At 34.9% G+C, this 22367-nt stretch overlaps 11 protein-coding genes across 11 annotated transcripts; 6 read left to right on the forward strand and 5 right to left on the reverse strand.

Annotated features, from left to right (window-relative positions):
- Positions 1-220: 220 nt before the first annotated feature.
- WICANDRAFT_78377 (ketopantoate reductase family protein) lies at positions 221-1243 on the forward strand (the record flags this gene model as incomplete). The annotated part of the gene is made up of 1 exon (XM_019184713.1): positions 221-1243. One exon carries the CDS (start codon positions 221-223, stop codon positions 1241-1243), a length of 1023 nt encoding a protein of 340 aa, XP_019038947.1.
- A 1200-nt stretch (positions 1244-2443) lies between these two features.
- On the forward strand, positions 2444-2900 carry WICANDRAFT_91568 (uncharacterized protein; the record flags this gene model as incomplete). Its single annotated transcript, XM_019186305.1, is given in 2 exon segments — positions 2444-2852; positions 2867-2900. Coding segments are annotated over 2 exon segments (417 nt in total), but the record flags the coding sequence as incomplete, so codon positions are not given.
- A 28-nt stretch (positions 2901-2928) lies between these two features.
- WICANDRAFT_91569 (uncharacterized protein) lies at positions 2929-4096 on the reverse strand. The gene has a single exon (XM_019186306.1). It carries the CDS (start codon positions 3953-3955, stop codon positions 3098-3100), a length of 858 nt encoding a protein of 285 aa, XP_019038949.1. The 5' UTR covers positions 3956-4096; the 3' UTR covers positions 2929-3097.
- Positions 4097-4934: 838 nt separating this feature from the next.
- On the forward strand, positions 4935-6713 carry WICANDRAFT_83813 (uncharacterized protein; the record flags this gene model as incomplete). Its single annotated transcript, XM_019185602.1, has 2 exons — positions 4935-6543; positions 6619-6713. 2 exons carry the CDS (start codon positions 4935-4937, stop codon positions 6711-6713), a joined length of 1704 nt encoding a protein of 567 aa, XP_019038950.1.
- A 371-nt stretch (positions 6714-7084) lies between these two features.
- WICANDRAFT_78381 (uncharacterized protein) lies at positions 7085-7486 on the forward strand (the record flags this gene model as incomplete). The annotated part of the gene is made up of 1 exon (XM_019184714.1): positions 7085-7486. One exon carries the CDS (start codon positions 7085-7087, stop codon positions 7484-7486), a length of 402 nt encoding a protein of 133 aa, XP_019038951.1.
- A 126-nt stretch (positions 7487-7612) lies between these two features.
- On the reverse strand, positions 7613-9367 carry PRP5 (DEAD-box RNA helicase PRP5; the record flags this gene model as incomplete). The annotated part of the gene is made up of 1 exon (XM_019185603.1): positions 7613-9367. One exon carries the CDS (start codon positions 9365-9367, stop codon positions 7613-7615), a length of 1755 nt encoding a protein of 584 aa, XP_019038952.1.
- Positions 9368-11068: 1701 nt separating this feature from the next.
- Positions 11069-12049, forward strand: ABD1 (mRNA (guanine-N7)-methyltransferase; the record flags this gene model as incomplete). The annotated part of the gene is made up of 1 exon (XM_019181743.1): positions 11069-12049. One exon carries the CDS (start codon positions 11069-11071, stop codon positions 12047-12049), a length of 981 nt encoding a protein of 326 aa, XP_019038953.1.
- Positions 12050-12136: 87 nt separating this feature from the next.
- VHC1 (Vhc1p) lies at positions 12137-15646 on the reverse strand (the record flags this gene model as incomplete). Its single annotated transcript, XM_019181735.1, has 3 exons — positions 12137-12435; positions 12490-12696; positions 12856-15646. The coding sequence occupies 3 exons, from the start codon at positions 15644-15646 to the stop codon at positions 12137-12139; spliced, it is 3297 nt and encodes a 1098-aa protein (XP_019038954.1).
- Positions 15647-16360: 714 nt separating this feature from the next.
- Positions 16361-16690, reverse strand: WICANDRAFT_29982 (La RNA-binding domain-containing protein; the record flags this gene model as incomplete). Its single annotated transcript, XM_019181675.1, has 1 exon — positions 16361-16690. A coding segment is annotated over one exon (330 nt), but the record flags the coding sequence as incomplete, so codon positions are not given.
- Positions 16691-18830: 2140 nt separating this feature from the next.
- On the forward strand, positions 18831-20798 carry SLD3 (Sld3p; the record flags this gene model as incomplete). Its single annotated transcript, XM_019184715.1, has 1 exon — positions 18831-20798. One exon carries the CDS (start codon positions 18831-18833, stop codon positions 20796-20798), a length of 1968 nt encoding a protein of 655 aa, XP_019038956.1.
- Positions 20799-20876: 78 nt separating this feature from the next.
- TAF6 (TATA-binding protein-associated factor TAF6) lies at positions 20877-22292 on the reverse strand (the record flags this gene model as incomplete). The annotated part of the gene is made up of 1 exon (XM_019181809.1): positions 20877-22292. The coding sequence occupies one exon, from the start codon at positions 22290-22292 to the stop codon at positions 20877-20879; it is 1416 nt and encodes a 471-aa protein (XP_019038957.1).
- Positions 22293-22367: the final 75 nt, after the last annotated feature.

Consider the following 22367-nt stretch of genomic DNA (forward strand, 5'->3'; position numbering starts at 1 on the left):
ATAATAAGAGTAAATTAGATTTTCCTTGAAGTAGTTAAATTAGACTGTCGGTATGGACTTCCTTACAATAGTTGGCTGACTAAGCCTTGGGTGTAAAGCTTAGTCAGAATCCCGTTAAAGCTCCAGTATCTGAAATGTTTGGAATAAGCTTTAAAAGAACCCTTTTTGTTCCATTTTTCACTCAATTTTATTCCTAGTCGACTCATCAAGGTATATAATCATGTCATCACCAAGATCAAAAGTGTTAATAGTTGGTTTAGGAGGTGTTGGTGTGCTAGCAGCATATGCACTAGAGTACAATAAAAAGGCTGAAGTCACTGCCCTAATACGTTCAGATTATGACAGAGTTATAGAGAAAGGTTATGAAATCAATTCCGTTGATTACGGTCACATTGAAGGATTTAGACCAACCCATGTTGTCAAGACAATCGAAGATGCTAAGAAATATGGTGAATTTGATTTCATCTTGGTGACTACAAAGAACATTCCTGATATTCATGTTGTGGAAGATGCCTTCGCAGATGCAGTAAGTGACAAGACAACGATTGTGTTGTTACAAAATGGATTTGGTATTGAAAAGGCTACATTTGAAAGATTTCCAGGCCATATTGTGCTAAGTGGTGTTTCTATGATCAGTTCTGCAAATTTTCACGGAGTTGTTGAACATGTTGGTACTGATAGTCTTGGGATTGGGTATTTTGATAATGGTGTAAGCTCAAAAGAGGAACAACAAGCTAAAACCAAGCAATTCATTGAGTTGTATGAAAATGATGCAATTGATTGTCATATTGATGAAGATGTCAAATTTTCAAGATGGAGAAAGTTAGTATACAATGCATCATTCAACACTATCGGTGCTCTAGTCGACTTAGATGTCGGTCGTATTCAAGAAGCTGGTGGTACAGATACTTTAATCAAACCGACAATGAGGGAAATTTTCAGAGTTGCTGCATCTGATGGCGTTACGTTAGATGAATCATTGATGGATACCATGATACATTCAGATGATGGTAACTGGTACGCCCCATCGATGTTGGTCGATGTAAGAAAAGGTAACCAAATAGAGCTAGAGATTATCTTGGGAAATGTTTTAGAAATTGCTAAACAGAATAACGTTGAAGTTCCTATATTGTCTGTTCTTTATAATTTATTGCATTTAGTTCAATTTAGATTGAAAGAGCAAAATGGCCTCATAAACCTTCCAGAGGAAAGACCATTGAAAAAACAAAAAACTTCAGATTAGTTATAACTCAGAATCGCATTATGTATAATTAATATTCAACCAAACGTTTTTGACACCCATTGTAATACAATGATCGCGTAGTCTGCCAAGTCGCGACGGTGCAACAACGAAAAATGATAAAGAGAGAAAAAAAAATAGACGTGTAATATGAATCGCCTTATTTACTCACAAACAAAACCGCTATCAAATTAAGTTGATAGGGTATTGGATTCCCAAATCAATCATGAGTGATATCGTCAATATGCTGACACGGAGACAAAGTCTACAGCCACCAAAATCGAGTCCCAACAGACCATCCCCTGTGAAATCATCAACTATTTCAAATAACTCAAGTAATAGCACTGTTAGTAATGATGATGTTGGTTCTGAAGCGGATAAAGGAGGGTTTTCATCAATAAGCAATAGTGATGCTGATAGTGAGAGTGATGATGATGACGATCCAGTTAATAATTTGATTAGTTCGTTGAGTGGGTCAGGTGTGAAGAGATCATTATCCTCACTAAGTGCTAAGCGCTCTGATGTTTTTGAAGATGATAGATCTGGATTGAAAAGATTGAAATTACCACCAGTAGTTAAAGCGCCATTTTTGAAGAAGAATAATGGTTCCTTGATTAAAAAATCCACAGAGTTGCAACAATTACATGTAAAAGATGAAGAAGAAGCAATTAAATCATTGAAAGAGAACAAGACACCAAAAGATCGAATTTTGCAAAAATTGGATAAGAAAGCTGCAGAGGATAAAGATTATGTTGAATATTTGGCATTGCATAAAGATAATCTACAATTGGATGATTTCTATTTCATTAGACAAGCACCTTATGTTAAACCAAAAACTATCAGTCAGCCAATAGAATTATATTGTATTCCTGGGATGATACGACAGGAAGATAATGGAGCAGAATTTGATGTTTTCAACGAGTTTGACAATGAAGTGATATTGAGAGAAATTACAAGAATCAATAAGTGCGATATAGATGCTGATGGAATTAAACAATACATGACAAATTTGGGAGCCTGGGAAGAAGTGATGGGTCATGATGAGTTCAGTGTTACTGAAGATGATTTGGAGATGGACTCCAAGAAGAAGACACAAGATATTGGAATAATAGTTACAAAGTTCAATTATTTGGTTCAAAAAATAATACATTCTGATTACAATTTGGAAAAATTTGAATATATTTTCAAGATGTTTGGGTTTTTCATGATGGATAGAAGGGTTTTCAACTCTGGTGAATCTAATTTGTTCAGTAATCTAACCAATGAGTTGATTAAATGGAGATTCGATTCTGAGGGGAAAATTGCATTGGACTCAGTTGTACATTGTTGGTATTCATTATCAGATCAATTGCACTTGATCAGAAGAATAATTGAGTCATTGGCAAGTGATGTTTCAGTCATAATTGCAGAACTCAGAAGACTTTTGTCATTAGATGTATTTTTACAAGGTCAAGCTACAGATTTGAGGTTCATTGAGAACCCAATTGAATTTAATAGTCTTGTTAATAATCAAATTTATCAAAAACTATCAGAGTGGAACAAACATGGAAGAGACTTCTTTGCGCACGGTGATTTCTTCAATACAAAAGTTGAGTTTCAATGTTTATTCCAATGTTTTAATTTTGTTTATTTAGAGAATAAGACTGAATTAGATCAAATCAAAAATGAGATTGAGAAATTAAGAACAACGGTTTCTACAAGTTTCCACGATTCTGAGCAAGCATCTTTCAAATCATTATTGTTATTGATAGCTACAGTATTTGATGCAGGTGAGATAAATCCTGGTGAGCAACATCAATAAATAGAACGATAATACAAGGTAAAAAAAAACATCTATTTAATTTGTATTTGCGCTTTCTATTGTTCTATTTTTTTGGTAAACAATTCTGGTAGAACTTTTGGTAATTCTAGAATATCCCTAATTAACAAACTTCCTTCAACGGTGTTCTTTAGATCTTCATCTCTTTCTAAAAACAAAACAACTTTTTTGAAACCTAATTCAACAGCTGTCTTAATATTGGAGCTTGAGTCATCAACAAAGTAACAATTTTCATATTTTGTAACACCGGCTTCATACATTGCCTTATCAAAACTTTCCTTCATTGGTTTACAAACCAAACTATCTTCACCATAATCACAATAAGTTAATCCATCAAATAGATCACCAATTCCTAGTAAGGAAATAACTCTTTTGGCGTGATTCTTGTACGCATTTGTGAATAACCATAATCTATCAACAGTTCCAGATTCTCGTAAATTTATCAACAACTTTCTCAATTCAGGATCTGGTTTCAAGATGTCTTGTAGTGGTAGAGCATCGTCAACCTTTTTATTATATTCAAGAGCATCAATCTTGTGATATTTGACTAAACCTTGAATAGCCAACCCATAAGTTCTATAATAATTATGCTGTAAATCGTAAGCTTCTTGATCACTGATATTCAAGGTTCTAACAAAATAATCATGAATGTACTCTTGCATTAATTCATGAATTTTTGTTGATCTTTTATAAAGACAATTATCAATGTCAAAGAAGAAAACAGTGTCATTTGGGCTTTGTGGATTAACAGGACCTGATTCAAAAGGTAAAACAGGTTTTGACCCAGGGTGTGATAAAGATTCCAAGTTCTCTTTATTCTTTTGAAGCACCTGTTGAATATGAAGGTTATATTCAGAGTTTGTTGAATCGTCATTGATTTGATATAAATTGGTCATTCTGGAGAAATGGTGCTTTGTGACTCTTTTTGTTAATTGATTGTTCAGATTTGATCGAAGTGGTTGATTCTTGAACAGATGGGTTAGCATCTAATATTGAAGGGTTGAATTGATCAGGCTGACTGTATTTGGGTAACTTCCTTTCTCAATGAGTCATACAGAGGGAGGTTCTTAAAATTAATGAAACACTTTCAGAGTCTTGAATGTTCGGGATCTGTAATTAATCCTATTATTTATGTGCTAAAGTCGGAATTGCACAGATAAGAGCACGTGCCAAAGCCAATTCCGGGAAGCACAGATTCGATTCTGAGCAGGAGCATATATTTAAATTTTGCTGTAAAATAAACTTTGTTTTTCAAGCCCCACCGGAAAAATTTGAATTTTACACCGTTGAAAGAGTGGGTTTTAAATTTTCAAAAAAAAAGCATAATTAAAGGTGTATGGTGAATAAGAATCGAATATTGACAACATCTATGGCTGCCAATTACTCGTAGCAGATCTTCCAGATACGATTCCTCTCAATCACGTACGATTAGGCTGCCCAACCGTTGGAGCCCAGGTCCAGCCCATTTCTGCCCAACTCTGGCCTGTGCGTGGCCCTGACCAAAACAATTTTTTCGTTGAGTGGCCAAATCTTGACCAGTTCAAAAGTCATACCATAGAGGCGCCATCAGTTAACCAGAACATCATCAGATAGTGTCACAGCTGCGAGAGTCCATATATTTAATACCCATCTTTCCTATTGCTTATCTTTCATCTCAACATAGCCCTCGTTTAGACCAACAAATCCAAGGATAACTATAATAGAGATCCTGATATATAAACTATAGATCATCATCATCAATCAACAACTTCATTGAAAGACATAAATATTCATCAAGGGGAAAAAGGGAACTCAATAGAGCTTATACTGTCAAGATATTCATCAAAACAAAAAAAACGATACTAATAATAACAACAACAATAAAAACTACACAAAATGTTCAGATTAACAGCCCAATCAAACGTCTTGAAGTCAAGAATTGCAAACCAAGTTGTTTCAAATGCAAGAAACTCTTTAAACCACTCAATAAGGTTTAACTCTGTTGCCTTGGAAAGATCAGCTTCATCTGAAATCAACAACAACAATAACAATAATGGTAATAATTCATCATTCAATTTCAGTAAAACAATCAAAGACGTTGCATCTTCTCAAAATCAACAAAAGGAAAAAAATAACGCTTTTAAAAGCTATAGATCTTCTAATAATTCATCTTCATCTCCTTGGTTCAATCAATTAAATGCATTTGAAGACTGTGTTACTCAAACTGCAGATTTCAACTCAAGTGGTTCTCAACCTTTCTTTTGGGAAAATGCTCAAAAGGCTATGAATTTGTATCATGAATTGAGAGGTACACCAGATTTCACACCAGCAGCCATTGGTAAATTATGTCATTTGCTTCATAGTGGGTTAAGAGCTAATAGATTCCAACTAACAAGATTATCTAAAAAACCAGATTATGATTCTAAATCATTCCACACTGAAATGCAAAACTTTGTTAAATACTCTGTCAGAGAAATTATTAATGATTTATTGGAGCAAAGAGTCTCTGTTAATGAAAATGGTGCTATGCATTTATTAACAAGTTTAAAAGAATTGAAATTAGATCAAGAAGCAGTTGCTGTTTGGAGTGGTGCTATGAAAGTTGAAACTTTGAAAGATACTTTCTTACAACCAAGAGTCGTTGGTGTTTTGTTACCATTGATGTTCGAAGCTGGTACTCCTTTCGAAGATGTTAATGCTTTATTCCAAGAATCAAGAAAAGCTACTGTTCAATTACATCAAAATTTAGCCATTGGTATGATCAAGACTTGTCTTGCTGCTAATCAAGATAATCAAGCTTTAACTTTATTCACTGAATTATGTCAAGATGCCAAACATGGTAAAGTTCCTTATATGATTGAAGCTCACTTGACTTTTATTGGTGATTGTAAAGATTTAAACATTGCTGGATCATTTTTTGAAAAAGCCATCAATAGAGAAATGCCTTATAGATTAAACTTGCAAGTTAATTCAGTTAAATCTTACTTGAACAACATTTGGGAAGAAACTGGTGACTTCAACAGAGTTGTTGATGCTTGGACTAAAGCTACAACTTTTTACGGTAGAAACATTCATCATGGTATTTCATCATCTTTAAACAATATGTTCTTTGAAATCTTTTTCAAGAAATATGAAGGTGATAGAATTGCTGGGTTGGCTCACTTGAAAGATATTATTGCTGTTTATAATGATATCAAACCAATTGATGAACCTTTCTTCAATATCATCATTTCAAAATGTGGTGTTTGGGGTGATAAAGAAACTATTGACTCATTATACAAGGCTTATGATATCTATCGTGTTAAGAAAACACAAATCTCACGTCGTATCTATTTGAAAGTTTTAGGTTCTGTTAATTCTACTGAAGAAGAAATTTTATCAAGTTGGTATGATATGCTAAGATTTGCTGATTATGAAGGTTCAACTTATATTGCTAATGCTGACTGGGCTGCTATCAGAGATGCTACTGTTAATTCAAAGACCAATCAAAGAAATTTGTTATATTGTCAAATCTTTAAGAAATATGGTGCTTATTGTCGTGATGCTCGTCAATTCAAGAAATTGAGACAAAACTTTGAAGATTCTGCAAATGGCTCTTTAATGGATCTTGCTCAAATTGATGATTCAAATGTTCAACTAGTTGACTTTACTTCAATCAGAAGAACCCACATTTGATTGAAGAAATCAAACTTATACCAATGAAATGTATTAAAAAAAATAGAAAAAACTGCATGAAAACAAAAAAATAATAATAACAAAACTTTAAGGATTTTATGACGACTTATGGGATACTTGGTGAGAATCTGTATATAATAATAACTCAATTCAATAATAATAATGACGCTATTTTGGTTTGTCTAGTAGATTCCTGTTTGATGAGATCTTGATTTCCCGCGAAAAAACAGATCAACTTGCACAAAGCCACTTTTTCCAAGAAATTTGATGGTAGAAGGTAGAAGTACCGAGTTACCAAATTCTTTGGCGATACAATATCATTCATTAATTATCTAGCAGCTTGATCTTATAAATCCAGGTAGACATTACAAATGGGTAATTGTATGAGTAGTGGCTCCAAAACTTTAACATCAGAAAAAGAAACTCACCAGACCACAAAACGTACAACTCAAACGATCCAACGAAACGATAACAATGCAACAATAAAGAAACCAACTCCCGTAAAGGTTTCCAAGCCATCATATCAACAATCCAAGGGCCACAAGCTAAGTGATAACTCTTCAAGTGAACCGGATAGCTCAATCCAAATCCTAAGCCCAAAGGAAGCTGCTGCTAAAGCTGCTGAACAACGAATGATTGAAAAGGCCAAATCACAGGGGAAACTAGGAAATAAATTAGAACAAGAGAGAAAGAAGAGTGCAAGAACTCATCTTGCTGATGAAAGTGAACGTGTAATTCAAATGAAGAAAGCTAGTGAACTAGTTTATGATTGAACTATAGTGCGGTGTAAGATATATGAAGGTAAAGGGTGCTTTCGGTATCGTCTTCTTTTATAACTACAAGTATCCAATTGGTTTTTTTAATGCAAATGATTTTATGAAATGAATTTATGAATAAATCTATAGAGAAAATTTACCAGTTTGGTGTTGTGCTTTCTTTAGTCCATCAATGATTATCTTTTTGAACAATTCAACAGCCTCTGAAACTTGATAATCCTTTTCAGCTTCAACCAATAAATACAATTTTGGCTCTTCACCTTCTTTTGGTTGTTGACCTTCTGGATAAAATTTACCTTTATAAGTGACCGATGTAGATGTTTGTTCAATAACTTTTGTCAACGTTGTATTATTTGTTGCAATCCATCTAATGTTTTGTGGTAGATCATTGATATTAATTCTTGCATTATAGGTACCACTATCTGGAGCTGACCCATCAATTTTAGAATTATAAACAATATCAATGTTAGCACTAGCATCTACCTCATTGTCGCCATCCTCCCCGTTATCAACTTCTTCGCCATCACTATTAACAGCAACAATCTTCTTCTTCTCTTGATCATCTTCACCATATTTCTTTCTCTCAGTCTTTTCAGTATCATCTCTTAGTTTATCAAGATGATCTAAACCTTTACCACCAAACCCAGAACTAATTTTTTTCTTACCGGCTTTCAACTCTTTCTCAAATTGGACAGCCAATTCCTTAATGTCTTGCGGTATCTCATCTTCAACCATACACTTATACAAGATAAATGCTTGTGTATCCTCATCTTTTGACAACAATGATATAGCAGTACCTTTTGTATTACCCCTGGCTGTTCTACCTGTTGTATGGACATATTGAGCAAATGTTCTAGCTGCATTGTACAAGACAACTAAGTTGACCTCTGGAACATCCAAACCTCTAGATAAAACCTCTGTACATATTAAAATGTTGGAACCTTTTCTGAAATTTGAAAGATTGGTAGTACGTTCATGAGCAGGTAAACCAGCATGAATTGGAACAGGTGAATAACCTTTATCAACTAGTCTTTTATTCATAAAATTCACTTGAACTTGGGAATCACAGAAGATGATTGTCTTTTGATCACCTTGTTTACCCAATAAGTTTAGAAGGTAATTGAACTTTTCGTCTTCGGTGCCAAACATCTTACCCATTTGTGTGATGTTTTCATTGACAACTTGTTTATTACCAACTGCAATAATGACGGGTTTCTTCAATATTTTCACAGCAAAAGTTTGAAGTTTTGAAGGAAAAGTTGCAGAAAACAAAACGCACTGCTTATCAGGTCTAATTGTTTTCATGATTTGATTAATTTGTGGTTCAAACCCCAAATCAAACAATCTATCAGCTTCGTCTAATGTAACAAAAGTAATTCTATCTGTCTTTAATAATTTCCCATTGTTCAATGTCAACAAATCAATAAAACGACCAGGCGTCGCAACGATAATTTCAATACCTTTCTTGATGTCATTAATTTGTTTATTCAACTCAGATCCACCTGTGCAGCAAATGGCTCTTAGTTTTGTGTTTTTGAGAAATACTTGACACGCTTCAAAGATCTGTAAAGCTAACTCTCTAGTGGGTGATAATATCAATCCCAAAGGACCTGTCTCACCATTTGCTAGAGGCCTTTGCTGTTTTATATGCTTCAACATACTTAGAAGAAAGCACATTGTTTTACCAGAACCAGTTCTACCTATACCGATGACATCATTTCCTGACATAATAGCTGGGATTGTTTGTGACTGAATAGCTGTGGGATTGTCAAATCTTAGATCATTATTTATTACATTCAAAGTTTGTGCATCAAGGCCAAAATGATAGAAGTTCATGACTGGATTGATTTTCTTATTGTTTATGAAGATGTTGTTCATGACTCTAAAATTGATCACTTCATCAGGATCTATAGACTCCAATTCAACAATGAAATTTTTGGGGAACTTCTCCATTTCTTTCATATTGTATTTAGGAATATGAAGGTCCTTGCTCTTCTTGTTTTTTAGCCTTTTCAAGAGCTGACCGGCCTCATCGTCGTCATCAAATCCGTAACTTTCTTCATCTTCACGATTGTTATCATCATCGTCATCGAGTCGAATATCTTCATCAGTTTTCAATTTTTCACCATTTTCAACGCCTTCTAATTCATTCATATAAGCATCCAATGGATCAAGCTCATCATCAGAACCTTGCTGTTTAATTGAATTACCGTCATCAGCTCCTTCCATTTCAACATCACCAGAACTTGGCTTGAACACCATTCTTCTCTGTGGCGTACTGTCCTCATCATCTGATCCCAAAAACACATTAGCCTTTTTGAGCCCATTCCCAGAACTAACTTTTCCTTTGGCCTTTGCTGTTAAAGGTTTGGTCTTCAGTATCGTTTTCTTGGGCAAGACAGGTTGTGGTGTTAATGGGGATGCTTCTTTTTCCTTTTCTTTCTTTCTCTCTTGTTGCTTTTTCTTCCAAGCCTCAAGTTTCTTAAGCCTCTCAAGTTTCTTCAAGTCCTCTGGAGTACTTTCTTTTGTAACATCAACAGCGTTGTCTGTAGCACCTCTTTCTGATGAGGGATCACCACCACCGTTCGCTGGCTTCTCAGCTTCTGTAGACCTCACCTGGCCACCTCTTGATCTATGACTTTCACCCTCATCACCCAAATTTCTCTCATATCTATCTCTGTCTCTATTCCATGCTCTATCACGGTCTCTGTCACTGTATCTGGATTGATTATCGTAATCTCTGTCTCTGTTCCAGTTTCTATCTCTTCCTCCGTAATTAGAGCGGCTATTATTGTATCTATTCATCTTAGTATTGGAAGTTTTGTAGATGAGCGTACCAAATATAATCTCAAACTAACCTTTCAAAGTCTTCACGTCACAAATTCCTCTGATGGTTTGGTGTTGTAATTGTTGATGCTACTTGTTCTGTTGACATGAAAATTTCAAGAGGCGGCAAAAGTTTGTAGAACAAGTTCGCGAAATCGAGATTTGGACATCGACTTGGACCAAAAAGTTTTATGACGAGCAGATTTCAATCAGCATCAAGAGTGCTTTAATCTTTAAAAACTCAGCTAAAAGCTTAGATTGAATATACTAGAAATGTCAGAAGCAAGTGATATTCAAGAACCTATATCAAATACTGAAAAAGTTGAAGCTGAGGCTCCAACAATGCAAGAAGAAGTCACAGAGGAAAGCAAGGAAGTGACCCAGAAACCATCTGAAACTGAGGAATCAAAGAGGGATGATGCAAAGACAACTGCTAATGATAATCCGTTGAAAATAAGAAAGAGAGCAGTCGATGGTAGCACAGCTCCAAGGGGGTTTTCAATGCGTCAAAGAGGTAACACAGATGAAAGTGCTAGAAGAGCTCCAATTAGAAACTCACCAGCTCCATCGTGGGCCAATAAACCGAAGCCAACTGTGAAGCCAACGTGGATTAAAGATGAAGACTACAAACTAGTTCATAATGAAAATTCAGAACCATCACCTGCAGAGTCTCCTGCCACAGAGGAACCTGCACGTAAGTTGAAGAGACCAAGTAGAAGAGGAAATGTTGATGATCAAGTGAGGAGGGCTCAAATGGAGAGAGAAAGGGAAACTGTCGTAGAACAAAAGATACAAGAAGAAATAACTAGAAAGAAAGAAAACTTGGACCAAATTGTCAGACAGCATTATAATCAAAGAGCATATGTGTCCAAGCATTCAAGAAGACACCTTTCTCCTATTATTAAATTAAGAAATTTCAACAATGCCATTAAGTACATGCTTATTGGAAACTTCTCGCAACCAGGCTGGAGAGCGTTGGACTTAGGGTGTGGTAAAGGTGGTGATATCAATAAGTGGAGTATGGCAAACATCTCTGAATATATTGGTATAGATATCTCGAATGCTTCGATCGTGGAAGCCATCAAACGTTACAATAATCTTCAGGCTGGATTTGAGACAACTTTTATTACAGGTGATTGTTTTGGTCAACCATTACCATTCATCCTAAAAGACTTTCCTCACATTCATTTACCAGTTGATATAGTGTCTATGCAATTTTGTATGCACTACGCCTTTGAAACTGAAATCAAAGCCAGAACCTTATTGGAAAACGTTTCCCGTTCATTGAGAGCTGGTGGTTATTTCATTGGTACCATTCCTAGTTCAGATTTCATCACAGAAAAAGTTGCTAAATTACCACCAGGTGAGAAGAAATTTGGTAATTCTATTTACTCAGTAACATTTGAAAATGATCCTCCACGCGACGGAAATTTCCGTCCAGCATTTGGTAACATGTATACATACTTTTTGAGAGATGCTATTGATAATGTTCCAGAATATGTGGTCCCATTTGAAGCTTTGAGAGCTTTGGCTGAAGAATTTGATTTGGAATTAACCTACAAAAAGACTTTTTTGGAAATGTTTAAGGAAGAGATTCCTACATGGTTTAGAAAATTGAACCCAAGACTAGTGGAAGGTATGAGAAGAACAGACGGAACGTATGGTGTTGAAGGTGATGAGTCTGAAGCTTCTGCATTCTATTTGGCGTTTGCTTTCCAAAAGGCAGCTTACTAGACTTACCATGTATAGATAGATACATTATAGCATTTTCTTGACTACAAGAAAAAGTGAAGCAAAACAAAGTAATAACATTTTTTAAACTCATAATGCAGTTGTAACGGTCATAGATTGGGAATTTATCAAGAAGATAGGTGGTAAATCATCACACCAAACTTGTAAATTATCCAAGTATTCCTTGCAGTCTTCTTCATTGTAATGCGTACCAATAACTGGGGCTGGTAAGGTTGAAAAGATAACCGGAACATTTTTGGAGACAGTTTTCATCATGTCATTTAAAATCAAGTGTTGAGCTTTTGCTGGTAAATCATTAAATGAAAGGTTATTAATATCAAAAGAATCATCACTTTCTTGAGAAGGGTCAGACTTTGGGGAGACTGGATCTTTTGTGTTGAATGGTTCTGGGGATTTTGGCATTTCGATTGAGTCTTTTGGACGGTATTTATTCTTCTTTTGTCTCTCTTCAGGAACCAAAACGATAGATGGTTCATCACCTGTAGCATCATCAATAACTTTAGATCTCGGAATCTTTTCTGAAGAGAAGTTTGGCCTTTTGTTCTTTTTAGCAGACTGTAATGCAATATTTAAAGAAGACGCCGAAGACGATGGTACTCTCTCAGAGTTCTTGGTTTGATCAACTTGTCCTCTTTTTGGGACTTTCAAAGTACTGTTGAGAGACGAAGTTGAATTAGCAATGCTTGGTGTCTTGAAAGGTTCCGTTTTCGATCTTCTTATTTGATCAAAAGTTGAGCTTTGCCCCATTGTATCAGAATCACTTGTGAAACTATCAAAATCAGAATCACCATCGGAATCATAATCAGCTGCTGCTCTATAGATATCCTCATTAATCAATTTGTTGGTTGTCATACTAAAAGAAAGACCCATCTTCTGTAATTTTGATAACTTGTACTTTTTACTTTGCAAACCATCAATGACATATGGTGCTGCAATGGATATAGATGGAATATTGACGTTAGTGGTACGACGCGACTCATTTTCTCTAGCTTCTTTCAACTCAGTCCACCAATCTTCACCCTTTAGGATCATGTCGATTTGTTCCATATTAGCATCACCACCTTTAACTATAGTATTATAGTTCTTAAAGTCGCCGAGACAAACAACCAAAATTTCAGCTCTTATTCTCAAAACTTCAATCAAAGATCTAACTCTTTGTCTTTCATTTGGAATATCTGTCTTATCCTCAACAAATACAACTATTCTTAGTCTGTGTGTTTTCTTCCAATTTGGAACAGTAGTCAAGATTGCACCCAATTGTAAAATCAATGTGTAAGTATCAAAATTTGTAGTGAGTGCTGATTTTTCACCATTCTTATCAAACACTTCAGCAGTCATTTGAATTGGGTATAAATCAATAAACTCTCTATCCTCGTAACTTAACCGATGTTGCTTCCCTGTTGGCATCTTCAGGTCGTCAAAACCTTTAGCAACAGCAACGTTTGCCTGCATCAATATCAAATCTTCAATAATCTGGACCCAATTTTGAATGGAAACTCTCTTTTCATTACGGCACTCATCAGTCGGAAGACTTTGGATGTTAACAGCATGCTGACTTGGTTGTCTCTTATTAATTTGTGGTCTAACATGTTTGTCGTTCTTAGAGTAATGCTTTGCTAAATCAAAGTATCCAAGAACAGTGATATTTGGTTTCATACCACCTAGACCCGACCCCAAGAAAACATTTCTAACACCCCATGGTAATGTAGGGCCCAACCCAATTTGGACAAATGCCTTGATCTTACTGAGATCTCTCAATTTGATCCATGCGTTCTGTTGTGTTCTAAATTCAGCAAAGTTTGTTTGGAAGCTTTCGCTCACGATAACATGTCCTAATATATAAAGACCACCTTTCTTCAAATTGTTACAAAAATGGATCAAGTTCCATGAGCTTCTTGGACTATCTACCAAAAGTAATATCTGTGGTCTCCAGTACTTCACATTATCTTGTCTAAGCCGTAGCAAATATTTTCTAACTTGATGATAAATCAAACTCTGAGAAACATCACCCCAAGGTTTTGGAGGACAAATGTAATGAATAAACAGGAACAATGCTATCAAAAAAATAACAACAATTGAAGCTGATATACCATCGACAATGAACATAGCAACCGCACAGGCAATACCACCAACAAAAGCTGTATGCCAGTCAAAGAATCTGAATGAAGGTCTAAAGTTTGGAGCAGAAGCAATTTTTAGCAAGAAACAAGCTAGATTAGTGACTATGAATGTCATTAAAAAGGCCATTGTGATATATGTTGCAATTTGGTTGACATTAGCAAACAAACACAATTGAGTCAACAACCAGGTGAACAAGATAGCATTATTTGGGTTACCATTCTTTGGATCCTGCTTGCTGAACAAGGAAAGACCTGGAAGAATTGAATCCTTAGCAATGGCTTGCAGAACGTTTGCGGCACCAACAATACCCACAATGACTGAAAACAAGGATGTTGAAAACTCACCCAATAACACTAAATAGCCTGAAAGGTTAACAGTTTGAATGATCTGAAGATCTTTATGTAATAAATCTCTTGGAACTGAAGCACCTAATGATAGAATCACTAGGCCATAACAAATAAATGTCAATAACAAACCCCATAATGTACCTTTTGGGATTGATTTTGAAGGTTTTCTCAAATCACCAGACATACTAGCACCTGCAAAAATCCCAGCTGTTGCAGGGAAGAAGATCCCAAAAAGATCATTGAAAGTTTCTTTACCCTTTAATAATGAACCTGCAGCACCTTTTGTGAAATGTGGATATAGATTTCCCTTCAAGGTAGTCCATGATAATCCAGTGTAGAACGAGTCCAACTCAGGAACATCAAACGGTTTGACAAATAAGGTTGATATTGGAACAGAAATAGTTGCTGCTAATAACAAAAAAAATAACAAAAAACCAGCTTTTGATACTAATTGCGATCCAACAAACGCAACACAGATACACAAGAATAACAGGATTGAAGAGTATAGAAACTGCCACCAATAACCTTCAGGGAACAGGTGAAACATCATCCCGTCTGTTTGTCCCAAATTCAAAAGTAGCGGTTCAATAAAACCCACAACATTTAAACCTGAATTTAAAACCTGTCCAATATAGAAAACCAATCCAATTGAGCCACCAAATTCTGGACCTAATGATCTTGACACCATATAATATGCACCACCACCTCTAACTGTACCATTTGTAGAAATTGCAGAAATGGATAAAGTTGTCATCAAATCAATAAAATACGACATAAATAATAGTAGAAAAGAGCCTAAAATACCCATCTGTCCAATAATAAAACCAAATCTTAAAAACATCAAAATAGAGAGCACATTGAGAGCTGTGGGCACAAAGACACCATCAAATGTACCTAGCTTGTGTGAATTGACAGCATCTTCTTTATCATCCTCGATAACAGCACTGGATTGATCATTTTGTTGTTGTTGCTCATGAGACCAAGCTCCAGTTGATGAACGTCTAAAATACGACGAATCCCGACGGCGCTTTGCTAATAATGGGGTAGACTCATTGTGGTTATGCGGCACATGGGATCCAGGGATATCATAGAAGTTGGATCGGGTGGCCATCTAGAAGCGTTGCTCTGTTTGTGTCTATGGTTGAAGTTGACGTTGGTGTTATGGTTCATGTCAACGTCTGGACTCTCTCTTATCAAGAAATTTTGATAGGGTGCGCTAAAAAAACCACCTACAATTCGCGAACATGGTCTAGCCAACAGCGTTATTCATAATAACCTTGGGAATAAGTCTAGTACAGGATCAACAAAAATTTCAGCTCAAAATCTTATTCATATAGACAAGCCATGTAAAGGAGAATGCATAAACAAAAACTCAAAAAAAAATATCTAGCACTGAGACCAGATGATAGTAGAGAAACCTTGCAAATTCAATTGCAAGATCAAAAAAAAAACACACACACACAAACAAATAGAATTATGACAAAACAAACAAAAGTAAAATTTCTCTTTTTTTCTTGTAGATGATCCAATTGGGATCCAATTGTGAATAAAAGCAAATAGTAAAATCAAACAGTTGTGCTGTGAAATGAAAGTGGATGACTAGAGGGCAAAAAATATATTATGGGAAACCTCAAAAAAAAAAGACCTTGCGGTCAAAAAAAAAATCAAAAATTATAAAATCAAGGCACATCAACATTAGTAGTGCTTTTTTGTAACATAAAAAAAGTGTATCAAAGTCATTGTCTTTTAGGCATTAAGTCATTGTAATAATAATAAAAATAAAGTAATAATAGTAAAAAGGTCATGAAGTGGGAAAGTGGGTTCTTTAAACGTTTGTAGAAACTTTTTGAGGTTCTTCAGGTTCTAAATTTTCATTCTCTTCTTTTCCAGCATCATCACGTTGCTCAAATGGTAAAACCCATTTACTCCAATTTTCACGAGGTCTAATCTTTCCTTCGAAGGCTTCAATTTCTGGTAAAAATGGTAAAGCATTCTCTAATAATTGGATATTACCTCCGGTTAAAGCTTTCAATCTATTAAATTCAATCAATTTTTTCAATGGAACAAAACCTTGAGAATTCATTTGTTTTCTCAAATAGGTATCTCTCAATAGATTTTCAAATGAAAAATAGTAATTTAACTGAGCAATGATTGAGCCTAAATCTTCAACAAATGGGTAACCAACTGATTGTGGAAAGACACCACCTGGAACAATAGGTGCTGGGATACCAGCCCCATTAGCGTTCAAAGGAATAAATTGATCTTGGCCAGGGGAGCCTGAATTAGATCTTGAAATAGGAGCTGGGTAATAATTGGCATACGCAGGAACCAGTGGTGGATAACCATAACCAAAAGGAAGGAATGGCACGTTTGAATAGTTACCAGATCCAGCAACTGAGTGTCTGTAATTGTTGAAATTATTCTTGTTATTTGGATGATAACGACGACCACCTTTGTTATTGTTGTTGTAGTTATTATGTTGGAATGATTGACCATTATTATTATTATTATTACTATTGAATGGCTCAGAGTTTCTATGTTGGAATTTTTTCTTTTGTTGAAATTGTTGTTGTTGAGGAACTTGAGGCACTTGGTTTGTAGAAGATGATTTAGCTAAAGTTTCATTTGTTGTATCAATTCCAGCATCAGTTTCTTTAATCTTAGGTTGTTCTGATTTATCACCATTCTCTTCTAGTGGGTCAACTGGAACAGATGCTTCTTTGGTACCATTTTCATTCTTCTTGGTAGTTGTTTCCTTAGCACTAATCTTCAAATCTTCAACACCTTTAATGTCTGTCTTTTTTTCACCTGATTGAGCTTTAGACTTGTTTTCATTATTATGAGCACTTGACTTTTTAGCCTTGCTAGCATTATTGCTGTCCTTTCCACCCTTTTGTTGCTGCTGTTTACCTTGATTCTGTTTCTTCTTGTTATTACCATTGCTGTTGTTATTCTTCTTTTTGTTATCTGATGATGAGGAAATGACAATTTCAGCTTCATAAGGAACCCATTTTTCTTTACCTGTTGATTTAACTTTTGGAGCAGGAATGGAAGGAGAAGGTTTATTACTCTTCACCTGTGATTCTTTTGTAACATTCTTGTTAGCAGCTGAATCTAAAGCAGCTTCGGCGGTTGGCCATTGATGAGTTTGAATACCATTTTGAGATGATTTTGAAGAAAGGGAGGACGAAGATTTACCCCAAGCGCTAACTAAAGGAGCTGGAGCTGGTTGGAGCTTTGATGATGGTTGAATAGGAGTGGTGGTTGCAGATGTTGAGGAAGGTGATGTTGAGGTAGTGGTAGCTGGTGCTGTTTTTTCAGTGGATGACATCTTGAAATTAAACTTGGGGTGCCAAAATTAAAAAAAACAATGAGAGGTATTAAAGCAATGAGCAGAAGCTTGGGAAATTGGAACTTTTCACTCTAATTTAAACAAAAAAATGCAGTGGTTCTTCTTTTTTTTTTCTGTTTTCTTTATTATTTTCTGTCTTGTAACAACTCAGAAAAAAAATGAAACAAAACAAATTGTATTTTGGCTAATAGACTTGATGCAGTGTAAAAACGTCTATAAGTAGCCTTTTAGTTTTCTTTTTGAAAACTGTGATCAAATCAAATAAAAAGGTTTCTCTTTAGCTGAATGGGTTTTGATTATTTAGCCTCTTGTGTTTGGAATAAACTTGATGGAGGCGAACACAATGTGCTTCTTTGACAAAAAAAATAACTTGTGTAGTCTTTTTTTATCTCTTGGAATTGGAGGGAGCAGTCTGATGAATTAACCGTGAATTGTTCAGCTCCTTAATATGGCGACGAATTAAACACTGATATATGACTTAGTATACTGGTTCAGTAATAATTCTGGGAATTTTATAGAAACAGGTCGAAAAAAAGCGGTTAAGGGCCTGTCTTTTGAGAATGGAGGTGTGATGTGAGAACTGGATTGATCTTGTAGCTGTACAGCTGTATTGATGGTAATTGTCTGTTCTCGTTCAGCGGATTGGACGGTTTTGGTAAGAGCAATTGCTTCCTTTGTGTGTTGAATAACGCTTGGATTTAGTCAATGGTGGTGAAAAGCCTTTTGAATTTTGTATTTTCGCTTGATTTCAAAGTCATGAATCCAAAAAAAAAATTTGTTTGGGCGAGCGAAAAAAAGTGGCAAAACTCACAAAAGAGGGAATTACCTTAAAAGGAAGGTGATGATGATGGTCGCGATCTTTTAGTCTATTTACGCGTGAAGATTCAAAAGCACATCATGGCATATTCTATATTTCTTGACGTTATTCAATATATCTTGGACCATGGATCAGGATCAGGGTGTAATAGGAGGTCACAACATAGATGGAACTTTTCTTATATCAAATAACTCGGTGAAGGATGAACCAATGGCGCTTACATTGATCAAGCCAATACCATATTTACTGAGTGATGTCTCTGATAATATTAACCATCTACAACCTTCATCCAAATATCAGATCATCAACAATAACAAATCCAGAATATTTAGGTCAAATGATGACGTGCTACACCAAAAAGTCACTGGTTCAATGTTGGTGAAGCTCACAGTCCATTCAAAAGATCAGTATGGCGTCGTCTCGAAATTAGATGCTCATAATCATTTCATAATAAATTATTTAAACACACCCATGAATGCTAAATCTCAAGAGTCTTTCCAACCATTACCATACACACCAAATATTATTACACAATGGTCCAGCACTTTATCAGAAACAAAGCAAAATTCTTTCAAATTATCAATGACTCCACCTATTGATAACAAATCCCCAATTAAGAACACAGCACTAAATGAAGAAGGTGAAACCATTGATGACCCCTTTGATTACTTTCTTGATAGATATTTTGAAAATCTATATCTTTTGACAACTCCCTTGACATTTTTCACTAAATCTACATTTACAAGGTTGAAAACACTATGTGAAGGTGACAATAACGAATATGAATCAATATTGAAACAGTTTGTGATAGATCATGAAACTTTTGATAATAGACATGTAATGTCAAATAATGGGCTACTAAATTCAACTTTGCTATATGAGAAAGAGAATATCTATAGGAAAAAATTCATTCAAAAATCGCTTAACTTGATTGACTTTGATATTCATTCATCAACTTCAGTTGAGACCAACAAAAGTTTATCAAATGTCTTGAACAATTTCAAAATTAGAGAATTGCATCTACAGATTTTGCTATTAATCGAGCTCATATACGTTACAGATCATGATAATGTCAAACATTTCAAGAAATTATCCAAAAAACCACATCTAACTAAAAAGTCTCTAGTGGGAAGAAGAAAATTGACACCCACAATAAATGGTGGTGCTGTTCCTCTTGAAGAGCAATCGGTGAATAAGCAAGTGCTGAATTATAACCAGATATTAGATATATACATTGATAAACTGTGCATTTGGGATGTATTGATGGGGACTTCATCAACTGATAATTCAACTCCAAAATTCATGTCATACATTATTGTTCCTTACTTCAACAAAAAGTGTCCAAATAGTGTGAAGCACATGTTGAAGAAAATCAAAGGGCCATCTTTCAAAACGTCATCTTCATCTAGCAGTAAAACAAATGAAAAATCTTCCAAATCTAGTTCCTCATCAGCATCACTTAAAAGGTCAGCCTCAATATCATCATCAAATGCAGAGATTAAACGTCCATCATTATCCCGCTCATCGTCAAATATTAAACTAGAGGATATCCAAGAATTGAAAACTTCACTTTCAAGAAGTAATAGTGATTTACAAAGCTTAAAAAGAACATCTTCATTCACTGCAAACAATTTATCTAAAAGACAAATTGATATGTCACTCCCACCTATTCCATCAGAACCTGAATCCCAACCTTTGAAAAGAAACTCATCAATATTCACAAGAGTCGGTAAAAAACTAACACAATCCATAACAAATAATCCAACATCATCAAAATCACTAAGTGCACCACCAATAGAAACTTTTTCACAAGTTGATGCAACACCTGTCAAATCAGTCAAATACATTAATCCATTATTAGATCAAACACCAAGAGATGGAGAAAATAAAGTTGTGACGAGTTCTTCACCAATTGAATATGCAAAGACTCCACAGATTATGAAAACACCTGCAGTTATCAGATCATCTGTTAAGAAACCTGGTGAACCTGTTGATTTTAATAATGCTGAAGAGGTTGAACAAATGTTGGGGAGTCCAATGGGGAAAGGTGTTAGAAGACGATTATTTGCCCCTCCAACTTCTCAAACTAAATAATGACGTGTAATGAAAAATGTTTACGAGATGTTTGAAATAAATTAATAATGTGCATTTTAAAAGTTTTTGTAGTTTTTTTCATTTCTCTAAATCACCGAAAAATATAGCATCAATTAATTTTTTACTATCATCTTGTTTTATTATTTCATTAGCCAATTCATCACCAACTCTTTTCTGTAATTTTTGTTTATCATCCTCAATTATTTCAACATCCATTTCATCATCAGGAGCATTTTCCGGGATTAAACTTCTTAAAGCTTTAATAATTGTACCAATCAATAAACTCTTTTCATCATTTTTCAAAGAATCCAAAACAATCAATGACCAATTTTGTAAATTCCCCAATATGATTATCCTAATAACTTCATCGCCCAAGTTTTTCAACCCAATGATAGCACCATATAATGTCCCCACTGGTTTATTTGAATCTAAAAATGCTTTTAATAAAGTCCGTGTCACTCTTGGTTTTAATGTTGTATAAGCCTTACCGTAATTCTTACAAACATGTTCCAATAAACTTGAAGCGAAATCACGTACTGCGAAATGTTCATCATCATTATTTGATCCGATTCTTTTAGCCAATAATAATGTCAAGATACATGGCATCAATGCATGGATATAAGGATCTAGGAAAATATTATCATTTGATAATAATGAATATATCACTTCCAACATTGTTGATAACAGAGCAATATTGTTCAAGTTATGAGTGATTTGTTCAGATATGAGTTGAACAAAATATGGAACTAATTGATGTAATCCAGGATCTGAGCGTAATGAAGTTAAAGCTGCTTGTTTGAAATGTAATGCTTCTTCTGTATCTTCTTGGTTTGTTAATGCTTGAATAACTTTATCAAAATATAGTTGTAATTCCTTGGAAAGTACATGTTTAACTAATGGTTTAATCTCTGTATCTTTTGAAGAAGTCCCTGATGTGGAGTTATTATTAGTTGAATGACCATTTGTAGTGTTATTATTTGAAGTCACTGCGGAATCATTGTTATTCAACACATTTGTAATAGCACCTCTTGAAGCTGGTAATAATGATCTAATTTCAGATTCTAATGGATTTTGAGGAATTGCAGGTTGAACACCTTCAATTGCTAACCAATGTGCAGTGAATGTTGTAGATCTTGGAACTTTTGGTAATGGTTGATTAATCAATTTTTCAAAATCAACTTCTTCATCATCGATATAGTATAAAGTTTGACCGTTTCCAACTAATGCTTCTTTAAAATTTAAAGGTCTTGATACATCATAACCATATAATGGTTCAACATTCAATACTCTAAGTGCTTTTTCCACATCAGTTGTGGTTAATGTTCTTCTTTTCGAATGTCTCATAAATTTAACAGCTTGTTCCAAAATTTCATGAATTCTATATTCAACATCCATTGCTAAATTTCTTGAAGCTTCATCATTCAAATCTGTTAAACCTAAAGAATCTGCAACATCTTTAACTGTATCTATTGGAGACCAAAGTGTATGTGACATTGGCGCTTTGACATTCTGCTGCTGCTGTTGTTGCTGTGGGTTCTGTGACATTGTGGGAAGTTCTTGAGATGATAA

This window comes from Wickerhamomyces anomalus, assembly GCF_001661255.1.
Source record: "Wickerhamomyces anomalus NRRL Y-366-8 unplaced genomic scaffold WICANscaffold_3, whole genome shotgun sequence".
Taxonomy (NCBI): domain Eukaryota; kingdom Fungi; phylum Ascomycota; class Saccharomycetes; order Phaffomycetales; family Wickerhamomycetaceae; genus Hansenula; species Hansenula anomala.

What these genes read in the sequence shown, in the direction of transcription:
- WICANDRAFT_91569 (XM_019186306.1), bottom strand. Translation starts at nt 3,955, where the DNA reads ATGACCAATTTATATCAAATCAATGACGATTCAACAAACTCTGAATAT.